Here is a 20960-nt window from a genome sequence, read left to right on the forward strand (position 1 = left end):
TTTGTGAATTAATTATATTGGGCTGTAATTGTTCATAAGCAAGTTTCCAGAGGATGGGCAGTGTATGTCTTCTGCGTACTTTAATACCACACTGCGGTCGTCAACACGCCTGCCAAACGTGGCGATTATTGTGTATTCCTCCATATAACTTTAGGGGTGATATAAGTTTTGTAGTATATATATATATATATACATTTATATATATAACACATATGTACTATATATGTATGCACAAATGTATATATATATATATATATATATATATATATGTGTATATATATATATAAAGCGGGAAGACCTCCCGAGGTTAATTTTTTTGGGCACACGTGTGATTGACGACAAAGAAAAAGTAGAAGTAATATATAAGTAAATTAATAAATAAGTTAATATTTCGACGTCTTTCATTTATTTAGATTGTTATTCACGTAGAATCATTTAAAGCAATCCATTGTATTTTTTATTAATTTTTATTCGTATGGCTAGTGGTTTTTTTACAATAATTTTTCGCTGTTATTAAGCGCAGACACTTGGGAAGAGATTGCCGCTATTTGATACTCATCTTTTATAATTATATACAATTGTTGTTACATGTAAAAGTAGCTAAAATTCATGCATATAAACCACTTGTATTCGCCAACTTAAATCTAAGAGCTTTCCAAGCTCGATCTAAAGTGAAAAGTGATCATAAGATACTCAGCCGAGGTTTTTCCTCTTTTACTATATTCTTAACACAGTTATTGGAGAAATTCATCCCCAAGCTCTATTATCACTTCATAATCCTTCACACCGTAATAGAATTTTTATTAAGTTTTTGTTTAACAAACTTTTCTAAATAATTAAATTATTTATTAAATAATGAAAATAAATTAAACCTTAAAAGTATATGCTTTAACAGGCTTACTGCAAAACCAGGTCTTTTTGGCCTGGTTATCACTTCTCGCTCGATGCGGAGCTGTAACTTCTGTTCTTAAGGTATAAAACAGATAGTTGTATATATAAACTTTATACTTATGGTAGAATAAAGACAGTTCTAAAATGACATATTTATTTATTTTTCACAATTTTTTTCATTTTTATTAGGAAAACGGCATCAGGTCATAACGGCCTGGTTTGCATTAGTGAAATTTCTTCTACCAGGTCGAGCCTACCGGGCTTAGCATGATATGAAAGTGCGCAAAAATTAGTCTAGCAGCGACCGTGTTAAATTAAATTCAGAAAACTGACGAGTCTACTAATTTTGTAATCGGGTAGAACATTTGTCATTCCAGTAAAATTATAGTCAACGCTTTAATGAGATGTTTAACGAGGTGGAAACGTCGCAAATAAACCTGCAATTGTCATAAGAATACTTCGCATCTTTAATAGAAAAATATGCGCGTAAAAAATAATCCGTTACAGATAACTTTAACATTGTTTATTTTTGATGTTGAAATAATTGATAATTTGGCGAGCATGAGTAGGTGTTCCGCTTGGTGGGCCGAAGGCATAGTTAAAGGCAAGGTGGCAAAACCGATCATTGTAAATTTTTAGGGGAGGCCTATGCCTTGCGTTGGTCGTCTACAGGCTGATATGATGATGATGGTGATGATGAATTTGTAAATAATTGACAAAAAGTTTTATCTGTTGAAGCCGAAATTATCCGGTTGGTTGTCTCTTTCGAAAGGTCGATGTGCAATATTTATCGTCGGGTACGGTAAATAAGCTATTAATTCACTTGTTTAAGTTTTTATACGTATGAGGGGTGCTTGTTAGTACAGGCCCGCCGTCCCGTAGTAGTTAATCCGGTGTAAGGAAAACACTTGCCGGATGATTTAAACGTACAATAAAATATTTTACACACGACAATTTTATTCTAACCTACAATAAATCTTTTGTTACCACGCGGTCGAAGCGACGCGTATAGCTGGTAGTGCAGCAAGTCAGAGAGAAAGAGAGACACATAGAATAAAAAAGAGAATAGAAAGATACATGCGTTCTGAAATAATGAGTTTGGATGCGTACTAAAGAACGCATTATATAACCGGTCACCCTGTGTGTGCATTAATACTGATGCTTAAACATAATTTTCAATTTTTAATTATTATACAGAACTTGTTAAAATAGGTTTAAGTTGAATTTCAATAAATATTTTTTCAAGAAAATTTTATTTACACTAATTGTTTACCATTAAAAAACAAACACTAGGAAAATCCGGGCGTATCCATTAAGCGAGTCTCTTTAAGTATGTTTAGCGGTCAAACGGTCGACCAGTCTCATCGAAGATTATCCGCGCAGGGAGACCATAATGTAGAGACATTTATTTTCATTTCATATGGACTTGATTTTAAAATATTTGCTGTGTAAGACTTTATTTCAATTTTATTTAGCGCTTATAAAATCATTGTGTGTTACTAGTGTTACTCATTTACTTTGGATTCCACTTCCGGAGAAAATGTATAATTTTGATTTGCACGTATTTTTTTAGACTACAGTAGTATATGAAATATTTGAAGATACGCAGCAAGCATTCTGGTTTTGAGCAGCTTCATAGAAATTGTGCTCGGAAAGAGAGGTTCACAAGCTAAAAATTTTACACAGGCAATTCGTATCCTAGTAACAACGATAACCTTTGCACAAAGAAGGACTATACCCGTGTTGGTGCTGTGTCAGTGTTGTATCTGTAGAGTAGTGTAAGTTGTGCGATGCAAAGACTTCTCGACGGTCAGCTAGAACACGGGGGATTTCAGACTATATGCATATGTAAATGAATACCTATTTCCTTGGGTCATATCGTAACATGGAAACGAAATTATAAATTTAATTAACCTATAACTTTCTTAATACTAAATAAATACTAAATTCGCCGAAACTTGAAAGTTTTACGTACATATTACGTTTGACAGTTCGACTTGAACATCGCGCGTTTCACAGTCCACGTGTTGTTTATTATATTGTCACTTAATAGCTGCATCGGTCAGTATTTAGAGATCTACATTAATACATTTATTACAAATATATTCAATAAATAACTAACATTAAAAAATGAAACATTTTTTCAACTGAAATGCTGTAACTTCTGGCTGCACAAAGTCTGGCTATATATAAACTGTATTTATGTTGTTATAGAGATTTCGCAATAGGAAATTGTTAGTTAGTTGTTGTGAGTAAATTAGAATTAAAATTAAATCTTATGTGTTAATGTTATCAGAAAACGACCAATTTCTATTGTAATATTGGTAAAGTTATGACTACGAAAAAAATATTTAGAGCAAAGATTGTACATTAATTTACTTTAATTTATAATTTATCTTTTTCTGCGAAAAGAATCAAATCATTTTTCTATCATACATTAACATATTAAAATGCATTAATTTCTTTGTTTTATATTATACACAAGAAATAAACTAGTGTAATGTGTGAGCGCAGAACATAAGGCTTCGTTTTGAACAGTGTATAAAACTTAACTGTATATATTTCGATAATATATTTCTTATGAAATACTATCCGCTTTACTATGCTATAAGTAAATGCTTTTATTAAAACTACATTTATAATCAGCCTGCCTGTATATCAAATTCGTTATATTTTTATTTTCATATTTTAACCTTAAAACAAAAGAAGCAGCCAAATGGTTTAAAAATTAATGTAAAACTAAAGCATGGCGAGCTTATATATTTATTTAATTTATTCTTAATGAACTTCAATAATATTGTAATGTACTTTTTGTATTGTGTGTAATTTAAAACTTAATGCTAATGTATTTCAGCTTCAAGTGTCCATAGCATTCAAACTCCTTATTGCTGGCCACTACGGCTACAATACTTTTATGTAAAAACATTCTTGCGCGTTCGAATTCAATTTCAAATCTAAATTTGAATTTGGACCCCATCAGTGATGTGTAAGCTACTGTAATGTTTGGATCATGTAAATTGTAAATAATCCTTGTATAAATATAAATACACCATTTCGATCAATCTTGGCAATGATTTTCCTTCCTAACGTGCTTGGGAAGTTAATCGAATCCACCCGCTAATCGCGTATATATTCTTCAATGTCACATTTTTTAATTTATTAATTTCTCTCTTCACAGGTACAGAAAGATGACTGGTCACTAAGAATAAACATTGAAGAAGTATGTTGCCGTGAGATACAAACTCACTGTGGAAAAATGGTATTATTTACTTTCACATAATTAAATTAATGAATTGAGAAATAAGAAAAAAAGGAAAGCTGAGTTTAATATCCTAATCAGTGATGCTGTGACAATGGCGAGTTATCATCATGTTTACCACAATACGAAATATTTGCTTCGCAACGAGAGACGGAGGTGTCCAAACGTGTTTAATATATTCACGATAAGTATAATTTTAATTTCAATTTTAAGTATTAACCAAGTCGAATGCAGTGAAAATGCGACCGATGATGAAATAAAGAAAGTAGAAACTGATATACCGAAGCGAATTAAAATAATTGAAGCCATAGCTGGAAGATCATTTGTGAATAGTGTATATCAAAATGGTACATTTAGAACTGGTAATGGTCTATGGGACAATATTCTTAACGAATGTACATTCAAGCCATCAGTTAGTTGTTTGCAAAAGAACGTTTATTCATATTTAGACGATAGTTTAGATTTTAACGGTGATGTGAATGTTGCTAGTGGTATGTGTTTTAAGAAAAATAATGTGGACATTAATAAATATAGTAAAGAAGCAAATATAATTTATATAACTGGAAGTAAAAAGAGCGAAGACGCTGATCAGAGGTCGTTAGACGAAGAAAATGAAATCAACGATGAAGAAGAATCAGGTTAGTTTCCAGCATAATTTTTATAGCAGCTTAATTAAACTAAACAAAAGAATTTCTTTATATAATAGGAAAAGAAAAGATTTTTCAATAAATAAAGGTGAGATTTCATCCAACTAATGGCGTATTTAAATAGAGAAAATCTGCGAAAATAGGTTAATTCTAACATAAAACACATGCGAACTATTAATCCATCACAATACACCTTTTTCTACAAGAATATGTTTGAAAAAAGTTTGACATATTAGCGAAGTGTCTTATCACGGAAATAAATACTCGCAGAGTATGTTATATAAAACAAATCTGGGTAATGGATTTTTTTTCTATTAATATATGGTCTATAATGATCTCCTTGTATAGATTCATTCCGTCAAGGTTTAAAGAAATTTAATAACTCCTTTAAATATCTGGCTTGCAGTCTTTTTCCGTATAATCGTCAAACCATAGAAATGTGTGGCTCAAGTTTAAAAAAAAACATTGCCTTACAATCAACGGCAGAGAAACTTTCAAATCTTCGTCATCAGGAATATCAAAATTTATGCTGGAGTAAAGAGTAGTAAAGTTTACGAATTGATACTGTTTTCAATAAAAAAAATAACAAATACTTTTGGATTAGAATGAAATATTCTTTCAGTAATATTTTTTTGACACTCAATTTCATTTCTTACCTTTACAGAATAATTTTTATTAACTTTCGAGAAATCTTTTTTTAGTTAAATTATTATTGATAATAAACATATGCTTCGTAAAAACTCACTTTGTCAAAGTTTGTAGTTTATTGAAACGATATGTAAAGAATTAAATAGACAAAATAATTTGAGAGTCAGTTATTTGTTATACCCGGTTACATTACTTCATTATCTATTATTATAGTAATGCAGTTTCCCCATCACTATTATACGTGTTCTAGAAACTGAGAATTTCTAATCATCATCAGGCAGCATCCTTCAACAATGCTCAATTCATAACCCAGCTGCTAGAAAGCATTCGCGCAAACATGAATACGTCGTATGCATAGACAACAATGAACCATTCCTTAACATTCGTGTCACAGCACGCATGCTGTAGAAATTCGATAACTATGCGACCTAACTGCGTTTCCTTTTAAATGTGTAAAGAGGTATACAATGCTTCGCTCTATTTTCAAACACGTTGTTTGTTAAGTTCAATGTTAATTTTTCTTTTTTAAATAACAACTTATCATTTATTTTTATGATGTCGTTGGTTGATGTATTGCGAATGTGCTATAGTAGTATCCCTCTCATTAAGTGTAAATGAAAAATTATTTATTGATAGATTTAATAGCGATATAGCGCGCAGGTGGCCTTTTTTCCATATTGTATCGAAGTGGAGATTGCAGACTGACAAGCGCATCATAGACTGTCCACCCACAAGGTAGACAGACGACCTCATTAAAGTCTTCCAACGACTCCAAGAAGGTCTTCCAAGAGGTCTTATGGGAAAATTTAACTTAATATCAATATATATATATATCTTTTGGGAAAGCGTATCCAACTGTGGACTATCCTAACTATCCAACAGTGGAAGTTCTAAGGCCGAAATAAAAATATTTTAACTTAATTAGCATAATTGCAGAAATCATTACAATTGTGTAGAAGAAACTAAATATGCAAAGTGATAATACATTACATAAAATTAAGTGTTAATATTTATGATTTTACATAATATACACTAAGTTGAAATCAATAAAATCCTTTCAACTTTTTACAAATAAATTGATAGTCGCAAACTAGAAAATTTGGTCAAGCTGGATGTAGTCGGTGAGATAAGACTACATGGCCAGAATTCATGCTGCTATAATTAAATCATGATTCTCTTGTTAATGTTACAAGAAGCTATATAACAAAGGAGGTGATAATATCAAAGAGATAATTTATAAAGAAGACATTGCAGGTGAAAAAAACATATTTATTTATTCCGCTAGTTTGTTACCTTGTCCTTGATCCATGTCGCGAGTTCGGCGGCTTCACGCACCAGCACGTATGCCTTTACAGTCTCGTTCAGCTTGTGCAGAACAAAGTAAATATACAAAAAATTATAACGACAAAATGTGCATTTAAAAAGAATAACAGCAATGTCATTTGTTTTTAATTATAACAGAGGCTTCAAAAAAAATTAATTAAGCTTGCCTTTGTAAAAAGCTAGCATTTGATACTCGTAAGTATCCACAATTTTGTTATGAAAAAGGTATTCTTACGACTGAAGAATATTTAATTTTTTAATAACAGCATGTATTATTTTGTACTAGTTGACCCAACAGACGTTGTTCTGTCTTAGTTATGAATAATCAGATCGAATTTTTATAAATAAAATTGTGGGACGCGTGATACTTTTTATTTAATAGATGCGTTAAGAAAGGCAGCCCTGTACCTGGCTGCATCTTGGCCCCGCTTAACGTCGCGAACATTACCAAAATTTAACCACACCTCAGTGTTATTTGTGTATATTGTTAAAAAAGTATCGCAACATACACAGACGATAATATGAAGTATTTCGTCGTTTTAGCCCATAGACCCTCACTACAAGGCATAGGCCTCCTTCAAAGATATATATATGCGAGATGTACTATAATCGCCACACTCGGATCGCAATATATTATGTTACGCAGAGAACATTGCTGCACATCATCTGGAAACTAACAGTCCTGTTTGTGAGCAGTGATAATACTATATAATTAATGCAGAAAGTGTGAATTATGTAAGATTATATCCCGGAAGCGAACCCACGCCAGCGACAGTCTCAGTCCTCTACCGCTGGGCTACCACCGCTCAGCTGGTCTAACATATTTATCTTGGATTATTGTCTGTGTAGTTTTATTCATTAAAAACAAAAGAAAGAGTTTTAATCAGCCAAAATCTAACGAAAACTTATTTTAGACTTTACTTTTAATTCTCATCAAATTACAATAAACGAATAATTCATTAACAAAACTACAACTCGGTAACAAAAATAAAATTTATATATTTTAACTGTTTTGGCATAAAGCACTGCGACAATTTATTGACCTATCGCATTTCTATAGAGAAATAAATTAATATAATCTTTTTAAAGTAACCACTTTATTTATTGATTTAATGTGATATAAATAAACTAATTTCATGATCGATAAATGCTACCGTTAAACAAGCAAAATTTCTATAGCCAATATATTTTTTTTAATTTTTTCAAGTTTCAATGCAATTTTCAAAGTTTTTTCCTAGGCGTTTTCTGAAAAGTATACGAAAATTTATAGAATAAAATTCATGAAATCGCCAATCCTTCACAATTCAAAGCACGAACGAACAAGAAAATATGATGGAAAAACTTATAAGTCCCAGAATAATAAACCGAAACAACTTCTATCAAAATCCACCAGACTATAAAGTAGTTTACAGTTTGTCAGAAGTTTGACTTATTAAATTCAGTATTTGATTAAATAAGGTTTAAGCCTTATTATATATTACGGTAAAAACCAACTTATCCAAAAAATTAATTAAAGTTTTAATAAGAATTCTGCCGTATTTCGATGACCTTAACGTGGTCGTCATTGCATCTTGTGTGTGCACGCCTTGTCTGATCTTGCCGATCTGTAACCTCCAGAACCTCCCAAAAACCCCCGTGGCTATCTTCTTTAAGCGCTGTGTGACCTGCTCAATGCCACTTTAAATTTCTCACTAGTCGGACTATATCAGTCACTTGACACTATTCATTAGTCCACGGATCTCATTCCTTTTTCATTTGATTCCGTAAAGAAATTCCAAGCATCGCCATCTCCATGATTTGAACGGCTGTGAATTTAATAATGAGGCTCAAAGTGAGAGACGCTGATAGCACTCTGTCAGTGTCTGCTGAAAAATGTTATTATGCCTGAACACTGAATCAATTAACATATATGTTAATATTAAAATCGAAGTTGAGAACAAAATACTTCTTCAGGCGCGTCATTAAAAATTGATAAGAGTGAAATTTTAAACGTGCTTCACTGTAACACAATTTTAACAGGCCACGTGTTAGTTTTATACAAGCAAGTATCATTTTTTTGTAAATTTATGCGTGTTGTTGCGTTGACGCAAATATTACTGAACAAAATTTTTTTATATGCTCTTTCAAGTGCTTCAATATATTTTAAGTTAACTATCTGTATGCATTATTAATTAATAAAAATTAAAATGTTATTAAGTGTTGCAAAAAAGGATAACTTCTCAGGAGAATACACGCAGCCATATAATATTTTTCATATTAACTGATAGATGGAGAGACCATATCAAAGCCTTCATATTATATCTATTTGAAGCTAGAACATAATTGCATTGGGATTCCATATCAGGAAACCATGTGACCGAGTAAGAGATCTAACTGTTTACACATTGTATTTATCGCAAAGTGTATTTCTCTTTTAATTTTGATGCTATTTTTTTCAAATACCGTTCTTTCTTATCTTTCAGGTTAAAACTTTGTATACTTTCAATTATTTGTTTTTCGTTAAAATTTTGAATTATAAATCTGATAACTATCTCTTAAACATTTTGCTGTAAATACAGTGTCAGCTTTCGTTTCAGAGGTCATATTTTACAGGGTCAAATTAAACGGTACTTGTGTTGTTCATTGTATTTGTTACGTCATTAAAGTTTACATTGTTTACGTATAAAAATTACCATTTCTACAACTGTTCTATTCAATACGTTACATTACAAAGTTGCATTGACTCAATATCGCCATTTTAAGTAAACATAGTTTTTAATAGTTTCTTATTTGAATACTACATATACTTACTTTATATATAATACTTACTTTATATACTTTAATAGAAGCAAATGTATATTATTTTACAAAAAAAATATTAAGTTAAACTATCTACTACTTAACTCCTTTTTTGAATTTATCTTAGTTCGGTAGGGTCATAAGTATTAAAATTTGATATTCAATAATTAACTGTTTATAAAAAAGTGTCTAAAAATTGTACATAATAATTTTGTGAATATTTGTAATCAGGCCACCTCCAATTAGTTTTATTGAAATTTTTGAGGAGGGAGGGCACATGTCGGGCTTTGAACTTCCTATGGCTGAAATGATGATATTTTACTGAGGACTATTAGGCGGAACCAAGTCGGTCGGATAGGCTAACAATAAATTATAAAAAGCCATTAAAATTTAGTTAAAGAAACAAAATTGTTTATACAATATAAGTTTAAATCTTTTTTATACCCTTATACTTTATTTGTGTTTCCTTGTCGTCTTCAGACATATTTATGCTCACAACTGTGATCTCCGCTCCTCTAGTAAAGATTTGTTGAAGTATAATTCCTCCTACTTTACTGGTGCTTAACGTGACATTTATATATATATATTATATATATATATATATATATGTATATATATATATATATATATATATATATATACATATATATATATATATATATATGATGTTTATTTAAACTGTAAGCGTGTAATTTAACGATTGTCACAAGTACGCGCATCAAGAAATAAATATAACTGTAGTAACAATTACTTTCAACTGTCAATGGTATATCAGACATTCACTCGTTAAAATTATCCTTAATTTCTGATATGGTACATACAGTTAACGGTTCGGTGCATCGAGAACAATAATTAGGATAATCAAATAAACCATCAGACTGTAAACTTATTAACCTGTCTTATTTGTAAATAATATGCATCTCAATAAAGGATTTCCATTTAATTCACGCGTTCTATATTACTGTGAGCATCATCCACGAGTTATAATAAATTATAAAGATATCTAATATTAAACACGAAAGAATTCAAATTCGAATTCGGAAATTCTTTATTCAAATTATTAATAACACATTGATGTGAAAATGAGTCTATCACCTGGTAAATAAATGCCTAAGACCTAAGATGAACAAGCCAAGGAAATTAAACATGATTATTAACAATTTTTAATTAGTATGAAATTACATATATAATTCACACTGAAATAGTCTGAAGGCGATCATATCATCCTCAAGATGGGGTGCTATCTTGATGTCTTTGACAATAGAGTTGGCCATAGCACACAAACTTTGAACGAAATATTTAGTCAAAGTACCAGACATTTTCATATATTAGGGGGACCGGAAAATAATGTAGCTTTCTTAAGGTAAATTCACACGACTACATTTTAACAAGTTTTTATTTGTAATCCTCAATATATTCACCTTCGTTAACAACAACCTTCTGCTATCTAGTACACAACGTCTTCCAAATACGTAATGACAAATATGGATATGCGCAGAAACGACATTTCTTTCCGCTCCCTCTAATATGTATTAGACAATATTCTTTATTTTAAAACTCGTATCAAAGATAAATTTTATAATAGAGAACATACATCTTAACGCTACAATACTATCTGCAAATTCGTCCCCCGTCGGACGCGATGCACCGCACACGCATCACACAAATACTCAAGACATCGGCGGCTGCATTCAAGGGAGGGTCGGGGTCGGCCTGCATCGCTCCTGACCACAGAGTAGTTCTCCCTTCGCAATATTTACACTACACTTCAGTCTCAACACTATACACCTACACGAGATAGTCTTTCTTCATGCAAACGTCTACGTTTTAACTCGAGTACGATCGATTAGCACAAAATCTTCAGCTCGACCACCCCCTGTTTCTACGAGCTTCATATTAAAGCTGTACAAAGCCTAACCCGGCTAACAGCATTTCATCAAATGACATAGCAGATAACTTACTTTTCTTTACTCATGAATTTAAATAAATCGTTGTTCCATTTGAAGGTGTTTCTAAACAGAGCTACTAGCAAAATTTATTAGCATAAACTCGCTAAGAGCTCAGTGCTCATGGCTTGTGGTATATAGACTAGATAAAAGTTTGTTATAAACTAATAATTATTGAGTTGAATAAATAGCTATATTTTTATTTCAATACTTCTTCCAACCATCAGAAACTTATTTAAAATTGCAATCAAAGATTAAAAACGTCTTCTTATTCATGAATTAGAGTAGTCATGGTTATGGAAGCATGGTTATTATAACAGCTTCATGAACACTTCTTCCACAACGAGGCATAAAGTAAAAAGCAATTCTGTAGAACCTGATTTGTCCATGGGAAAGATTCGCAATGTGGAGATCTGTACTAAATAAAGTAGCTGACATAGTCCAGTAGATAAGCAAGAACATATGATCACTGGAGCCTTAAAGTATGGGAGAGGCCGCTACCTAGAGGTCTTATTGAAATATATTACAGAGGTCTATGTTCAGTGAAAGTCGACTTATTTCAGCTGGATAATCCGGTATCGCGACGTTGGATAACCTCCATTTAACTGTACCGGGTCGACTATGGAATAAATATTCACGCACGATGAGCAACATCCTCGAAAATATTTAACGTAAAAAATCTGCGCTTGTCTACCCATATGCGAAGCCTCAGTTTATTGCAATTCCATCTAGTATAAAGGTAATTCCTGTCTTATACTGCCCACATTGAATGCATCCGGCTCGGAGATGGATTGATAGAATCGGTCGTTCTAGATTTTATTTTCATTGAATAATTCAAGAGTGTTCGCTGATATGTGTCAGTAACTAAATTCCTATATATAACAGTACTTTGATCTACACTATACAATGTTCTTTTAAACCGTTTCTGAGTCTCTTTCATTTTGTGACTGCAAGTGTAATATTGCGAGTTTGGAACCCTGGAATATTTTTATGTGTCCCATTTTTGAGACCTCTCGTTTGTCTAACCGTTTTTGAGACAAGGACTTTGATTTTACTAAGTTTTGGATTATTTTTTTTCTTCTTGCGTACGTTAAAATATCTGGCATTCTATCTTCTCCCTTCCTTCACATTTTCTTTCATTCTTATTGCTTTTATTTAGGTACTTCCTATGCATCGCCTTCTATCTTTCGCCACATTTATTTAAAATATTACATATCTTTCATTAAACTTGGGTACCTGGATTTAAGCAAAAGGGTATTTAATTATTTACCCATTAAAGGGTAATTCAATTTGATTTTAGTTTATGTCTAAAGTTTTTACGTATACAAGTGTTTGTTGTATATGTATGCTTCGCAACTTTTTCTCATCTACGGGACACTAAAATCTTTCCTTGTATTTCGCGGCACACTGAAAGCTAAATTCGAGAGAAGATTGAAAGTGACGTGCTACTGTGTCTCAAATACAAAATGTGGATAATGAAAAATTGGAAAAATTTCAATTTATTAATTTTCACCGCGGCACACTTGTATCCGATCTGCGGCACACCAGCGTGCCACGATACACCGGTTTACGGTTCACGGTAACCCCTATTTCGTTCGGAACAGGGTTTTGTTGAGGCAATAATTTTTTCAGTTCTCTTTTGTTTTAACACTCTCTCTTTAACATATTTACATTTTTCACTTATTCTTTTTTCTTGTACTCGTCACCTTCCTTACTATCCTGACACTACACTCTAAGTCTATTTTATTGTTACAATGTATTAGATTTTTACTTAGATTATTTATTACAGTTTTATCTTCAGTTTCTTTAATTTCGTATTTTATTAACATTTTGTTTTGTTTCCTTATTTTAAAATTTAATCACATTTACATTATTATTGATTATTATTATTTACTATTAGCCGACCGTTTTAACCCAAGTTTTATTTCTTTCTATGATATTTTCTACAACCTTTCTGCAGAAACTGACGAAGGGTGTTCTGCTTTCTTTATTTGCTATTATGGAGGCAATTCCCGCCTTTTCAATCTTTATACTTACTCGGCATTCGGTCTTGATTCGGTTCCCCCCGAGCGCGGGAACAACACACCGGTCGCGGAGAACTAAACTATGAAATGATAACAGACCTGTTTTTTTAACATTTTAGATTTCTCCTAGCTTAAGTTAAAGGATACCATCGTAAAGCTCTATTGGTCTCTTCTAGCATTTTTCTCGTGATGAAGAAAAATTATCACTGTGGATGATCATACGTATATGAGCATGGAGATTTATCATCATCATCTTCTTACTTAATGTGCCACTAACGCTAAAGAATAAAATAAAATTTGAAAGATTTAAAGTATCTCTTCTTTCTTTTCTACTACATTCCTGTATAGTAACGGACCCCCATCATCATCTTCATTACCATGCTCCAAGGATTCAATAGCAGCGGTTGAAAGTGGTCTGCATCCAGTGTCTTCCAACGACCTTAACAGCGTCGTTAGTCCCTCTTTTGTATAGACGTCTTACGCTGCGCTAGTCGTTACATGGTCTCCACTCCAGATCCTTAAGGCCCCTGCAGCCATCTGTTCTGTGCGCTATGAGATTAGTGATGATGAATAAAGAAATGGATAAATATAGATTTAATTTTATAAAAGCATGAATAAAGGAAGAAGAATTAACATAAAGTCGGAATGTAGAGTTTACACTACAGTATTCGTAACAGTTCTGTGTATTTTCCTCGTAATCTCCATTATAGTATCTTTAATTATCTTATGATCTTCGATCTATGTTGACTATAGCAGTATCGAAGTCATAGTATCGTGCTTTGAGGGAGTATCAGCAACTCGGTTCCATACCTCCGCTTCAACGTTGGCAGCGCTCATTCTTCTTTTTTGCAGCTCCTACCATGACGCGCTTTTTTGTAGTACGGTATAGCGGTTTCCGTGGCACTCTAATCTACTGCGTTGTTAAGTCGCCAACATTAGTTCAACTGTAGTAACGAAGATAAGGGAAGTAAAGTGATGTAAGGGAGATTTGAACGTGAAGGAATATAGAGATGGTTAATGACAGAAGGATATTGTAATATAGAAGATTGTGATGGATGAATAGAGAAAATGAAATAAAGGTATAAAATTAAAAATATATTTACCCGAGTTGTAACGTCCCTGCCCCACACATGCCAGGAGGGAACAAGAGGTCCCCAAAAAGAGGGTGTAATTAGTGTGACTAGGTGCAAGGGCTACCAAAGGTAATCATAGGTTATCACTTGATGCGCTTTAAAGTCCAAGGTTGCCCGAAAGTGAACCGCTACTCGATAATAATAATAATACAAGAATCTGAGTAAGAAGCGAGCACCACACTATTATGAACGGCCGTACTACTTAACATAAGGTACTGTACTTGTCCGGTCACTTTCTATTTATTTAAAAGAGGTCTGTGGTTATATTCGCGGCGCCCACTTCTGACACCATGGAGTTATTTGCAGGCATTATTGTTTACCGGTTTTAAAAAAGCTGTATGTAATAAAGTTACATGGTTTATGGCTTACGGCTTGCTATAATAATATACAGAGTGATTGTTTATATATGTTAGGGCTAAAAGTCGTGAATGTATAGCACATCCTATCCAAATAATAATGGTTTATGTAACGTTATTTACGTAAATATAGTAAGAAAAAGCGTTTTGCAACTTCGTATTACTAGATACTATATTAATTATTGTTTACCACCTGTATCGGCAGACCATTTTACAGCTAGAATTTATTAGCTTGTCGTATTCTAATAAAAAAAATTCAGAGTGATCACTTCATATAGGTTGATTGAAAGGAATTTAAAAGCTTTAAATATTGTTTGCAAATAATTGGGCTACACATTTACTATGTATTGTATTAGGCAGATAAAAATAAACGATATAAATACTACAGGAAATTATACAAAACAAACTTTTAACATGGTGTGTTATCTATATTTTATTCAAAACGTTTTGCGTGTAACTATACAATTGGAAAAGAGGTGTTGAACGTTCATATCATCATCCTCTCCCTAAGCAACATAACGCAATGATGACTTTGACTATTCCCCACCAAGTCGACTACAATATGACGTCCTTATTTCATATTCAAATATAAATCAAATTTAAAAATCATTTATTCAATGTACAAATGAAAATGTACAAATGATCTCTTATTGCAGTCGAAATGAATTCTATATCTAATAGATTCAGGCGTTACCTTGCGGAAGTCCATCCTAACTAAGAAAGGGACTAAAATACAGCTACTTCCGGTATGCAGCAGTAGTCGTGCAATGAAGTGCACCGTTAATTTACTCCTGAAGTAAATTAACGGTGGTAGTTGTGTTTCGCATTGTTTGCCGCACGCGCATTAATAAGCGGGCTGGCGGGCGGTGGACTTCATTCACTTCAGACAAGACAAACATCTCTCTATCGGGTCAATACCCTCTATCTATAGTTGCGTTATTATGTATAATAAATATAAGTGCCCTAGCATGATACAAATTTTAATTTTACCTTAAGGTTTGGATAAGAAAGAGTTTTTAATAATAAATTGTAAAATAATATATATCTGCGAATCTCATTGTCAATCAATACGTTAATTCTCGTGTCCATTATTCATAATACAGAATAAAAACATTAATAGTTCGATGACATTTAAAAAAAAAACGAGTCAACACGCGAAAGCATTTCTCTTCAGTGAAAGTAAAATAGACGAATTTCTTTAAGATTTTTTAATGTTCGATCTTATTCCGAATACATAAGTATCATTATTAAATAATTTCTCAAGATGCCGGCGATTCGTGACTCGTTTATTTTTATCAGATAACTTTTGTACAATTGATGTAACTCATATTATGTGAGTCGTAAAGACTATAATGCATTGCATAATTATATAACGTTATTCGGCTTAACGATTTGTGGAGAAATCGATTTAAAATACTTTATTTGAAACATATATGACAGGAAAAATTTATAGCGAAATCGACAAAAATGAAATTGTGTTCTTTTTTAAAATCTTTTTCTTTTAGTTTACCTAGTGCATATTGTAGTTGCCTGTTATTAAATTGCAATAAGACTTAAATTTTTTAATTGCTTTTGATGTTTTTGAAATATTGTTAATTTTAGAAATCCCTAATAATTAAATAATAAAGAGGAAGCATTTCGTTACAAATACTAATTATTTCTTTAGATAAGAACTGAATAACTTTAAAGGAAGTAACTTTTTTTTTTCTGATTAAAGTTGAAGTAAATATAACGTTACATAGGATTTGTTAACATATTAATAATGATATCACGACATTTTTTGTACTATACAAGAGAGTTGGTCGTACTAAGAGTCGTTTGAAAACCAAACTCGGTTCGCCAAGCTGTTATCATTCTAGATAGATGAGTAACTGGAGTTTCTTCTGCCATTTCTTCTCCGAACTCTTTCCGAAGTAATAGTAATGCTAGTAAGGTAATTGCCGACAAAGGCGAGTTTCGTACCTTTATGTCACCCTTGAGTCGGAATGCTAAATGGGTATTAAACCAACAAGTGACAGACCTAGTCGTAGGGATCCTTGAGCCTAGTAACTCCATGGAGCGTCCATAGAAGTGACTTAAGAGCTCGGCGGCCTCCCAATCCGGTGAAAGAGTAGTATATAGCGGCCCGAGCCAACGTTACCCAGAGAGCCCTTTTTAAGTTCACGGACCCTTCCGCTCCGTGAACTCAGTTTTGATGAAGCTGTAAAAACCCCCGGGCTAACAGCGTTAACATCAACCGAGAATAAGTAAGAGAGCCTTCGAGTTTCGTTTTCTTAAAAGAGGTTTAAGCCTAAAGTGGCCAAATGCCACTTGGGCAGCATTTATGTCAAAAAAAATTTCATGCAATTAACACGGAAATAATAGGCGATCTAACGACTTTCTTAGGAAAAAATTTCGCGAATAAAAAAATTACAATATAATAACATGAAAATATTATATATCATAAAGTCATCTTTGGACGTAAACAATATTAAATATAAGAAAAATAGCGATATGCATAAGGTTAGCACTGGAAATAAAGATAAGTTTGTTATATACATATACGCATGTATATAAATTGTAACTAGAAACTCTTTTGTGGGCAAGTTTATACGGTATTACAATACACTACGGTGTGCTGTCTGTGAATTATTCCAATTTAAAAAAGTAATAAAAATACTATTACTATGTAAAGGATTATTAATGAAAAATCTGCTTGGGAATTAATTGCTATAGCTACTGCCTAAACATATTTACGCAGTGATTACTAAAAAAACGCCACTTCTTTAATCGAGAAAAATTGGAACCCTTTATAAACATTGTATTTTAACTTTAAAGATGCCATTATAGAGCAGATAAATTTGATTATGGTTTCGATAAAATTTGGTACTTTCATTTTTCTCAACACGTACATAAGCGATCACTATAAAAGACTTAAAATGGTTAATAATATTAAGAAAAAAATAAAGCAGGTTTCTATTAATTATGGAAAACATTGACAGAATAAAAAAAAGAACAAAAAAGGAAAGCTGTAACGGCACAGGCTCTCGAGTGAGCCCTAGTATTAAATTACGTAAAAAAGGTTTACGCTAAGCACCGTTTTACTTCAGTTTATTGCGAAGAAGCTGTAACAGTCCGCAAGGCAGTCAGCGTCGATTTCAGCAGGAAGATAAAGAAAGTCAGAGAAAAACAGAATATTTGCCCATGAATAAAAAAAAATTCCTAGATTTCGTATTATCATAGATTATAATTGATCACATAATTTATTGATTGATGTCCTAATAATAAACAATGAAATTTAAAAAAATATAAGTTCTCTGTTTGGTACATTGTAATGGTTTGATGTGATGTTTTCATTTAGTAAGTTGTAAAGATAGGATTGTATAATAGAAAAATGTTTTTGTATTATTTTTCTCGGTATTCCATTTCTCGCCGTAAAAACATTTCAGGTACCTTAAAGAAAATTTAAAACATGCCTAATTATCGGAACTGGTCTTTGCGCACTTCAAAATTTCTGAGTGTTTTTTTTTTCAGAATAATTTTTCCCATATCATTATGACCAATACGTGATAGCTTGAAGGCGGCATATTCAGAATGATGCAAAAGCTTTAAAGACTTTAATGCATAGCTCTTGTTAACAAAAGGATTTAAAACTTTTACACCTATTTCCTATAACTTTTTTTAAAGTGATCACTTTGAAATGTGTCACGTAAATTTTTTTTTGGCAGTATAGTCTGCGAGAACATAGTTAACAATAATTGATTTTATTATGTAATAATTCAAATTTTGAAAACGCTCTTTTTTGCTTTATTGTCATTACGTTATTTATTATTTCTGAAACCATTGATTTTTGGATGTGTACTATATATTAATTGACAATAAATGACCAATACTATCATTGTTATTCCTCTTAAAGCTTTTACATCTATATAACCAAACACGCTGTATAGATAAAACATAATTTTTAGTCCAAAGACAGAAGTACGTAAATCAAATACGAACAATAGAGCTGTCAAGTCATAAATGTTAAAACAAGTAGAATCTGTTTTTTGTGATACAAGTACTAAAGTGCCTTGGAAAATTTATGTATCGACTTTCTTTCATTAATGTAGCTTCAATCGATTCTTCCGCTATGAACGATGTGAGAAAAATCTTCCACAATACAGCAACTTTGTTAGATAAAGGAAAACTAATGTGGTGATGGTTACATTATGGTACAATGCACGCCTGCAATAAACGATCGAGAAACTTTCACCACGCTAGTGGAATACAGGATGTTGGTCGGGTAGTGAATTATCATAGAAATCTAATTAAAAAAATTACATAATTTTCTGGTCTTTTTAGAAATCTATACGAGAATTGTATATTCAGCAGTAGACGTCCTAGGTTAAAAGAATTCATTTTCAAAAAAATTAAACGTAACTACTTAAAATAAGACATTATATCATATAACATCGTTTTAAGTATTTTAAAAACCAGACGGATGGATACTCTATTAACTAAAGCATACGCACTTGTTTATTAAGTTTATTTTTAAATATTACAATATAAAATATAAATGGTAAAAATGTAGCACTAATTTTGAGTATATGGTTCGACAAAAAAGAATCTATTTTCTTTTAAAATTATGACATTGAAGTATGAAATTTCGGCTATCTTTTACGGAAGGTTTTATTGACGGAAATATTAAATCGAAAACAAAATTATAAAAGTAGATTTGTAGTTATAGTAAAATGAAAATCATTATATGTCACGTAAAATCTTTTTCATCTTTTAGGTTTTTTTTTCAAAAATACTTTCTGTGGAATTTTTATTTATTTTCGTGGAATTATCTATTATCTTTGATCTTTTGTCTTGCGATAAAATTCTGCATTTCTTTGTCGTTGCGAAGAAAGGCTTATGCCTGACTGTTTTTTGTCAATTAACTTCTTAATTATTAATTATGTATTAACATAATTGTGACGGACCTTGAAGTCGGTGGTTTTTGAGTAGCGACTACGAGTCGGTAGACGTGGCGTTGATAGGACCCTTACATTCCTTCATTATATCGTATGTCGTCGTATAGTCGTAGTAGTAGTAGTAGTAGTCGTATATCGTCGTAGTCGACGGATGCAAGCAGCGCGAGACCTCTCATCGTAGCGAACTATAAGGGAGGCCGATACCTTGCAGTGGGCATCCGGTTGACGTGAATGAACTAATAACAATTCGGAGAACTCATATGCTTGTGTATAAATAAACTGAATAGGATAGTAAGCTAGGCTCACCGCGTCATAAAGTATACAACGTGTTAAACAAGACAAAAGCTATAAAATAATTTCAAAAGATTTAAGTGATAAAATTTAATCAGCAGAACAAATCTGGATCGCGGGATATTTATTATAATATTAAACATAACAATGGCCGAGAAATTAAAAAATACAAGAAAGTTTTATAAACAATATACGCAAATTTCTTTTCATATTCTTTATCTAGTCATTACATTGTTTTACAATATTATAATAAATAAATTGCTACTAGCGAAACTTGCCATCATTAAAATAACATGTGTAAATGAATTTTGTATTTAGGCCTGGTTTTGTATTTAACACCCCGCGAAATGCTAACATTATAAAAGTTTAATGGTACTTCAGTGTCGTTCGTGTATATTGTTAAATAGGGTCACAAAATACACAGGCTATAATCAAAAATATATTTAAAACTACAAATATAATTATCTAAAGTATTTCGTTGTTTCAACCGATAGACGGCTACAGAGAAAGCATAGTCTTCCTCCAAAGACATCTACGGGGGATATACCATATTCGCCACGTTTGGCAAGTATTATCTATGATTACGACGCTAATGCCCATCCTCTGAAATCTAGTTTATAAGCAATGGAAATCAAATACATTTAATGCACAAAGTGTGAATTACAAGATTGTATCTCTTGAATCGAACATGCGACCTACGATTGGCCGGGCCACCAGTATGCTCTCC

At 32.1% G+C, this 20960-nt stretch overlaps 1 protein-coding gene across 1 annotated transcript in view; it reads left to right on the forward strand.

Annotated features, from left to right (window-relative positions):
* Window positions 1-4208: 4208 nt before the first annotated feature.
* Window positions 4209-20960, forward strand: part of Osi17 (DUF1676 domain-containing protein Osi17) — a 31215-nt gene continuing 14463 nt past the window's right edge. Inside the window, exon 1 of the mRNA XM_068769573.1 lies at window positions 4209-4788. Within this exon, the coding sequence (XP_068625674.1) occupies window positions 4245-4788 (544 nt within the window). The 5' untranslated portion in view covers window positions 4209-4244. The remainder of the gene's footprint in view (window positions 4789-20960) is intronic.

Source organism: Battus philenor, unplaced genomic scaffold (genome assembly GCF_028537555.1).
Source record: "Battus philenor isolate CCGP_79_NKW_IND1 unplaced genomic scaffold, ilBatPhil1.0.hap1 SCAF_28, whole genome shotgun sequence".
In the NCBI taxonomy this organism is placed as follows: domain Eukaryota; kingdom Metazoa; phylum Arthropoda; class Insecta; order Lepidoptera; family Papilionidae; genus Battus; species Battus philenor.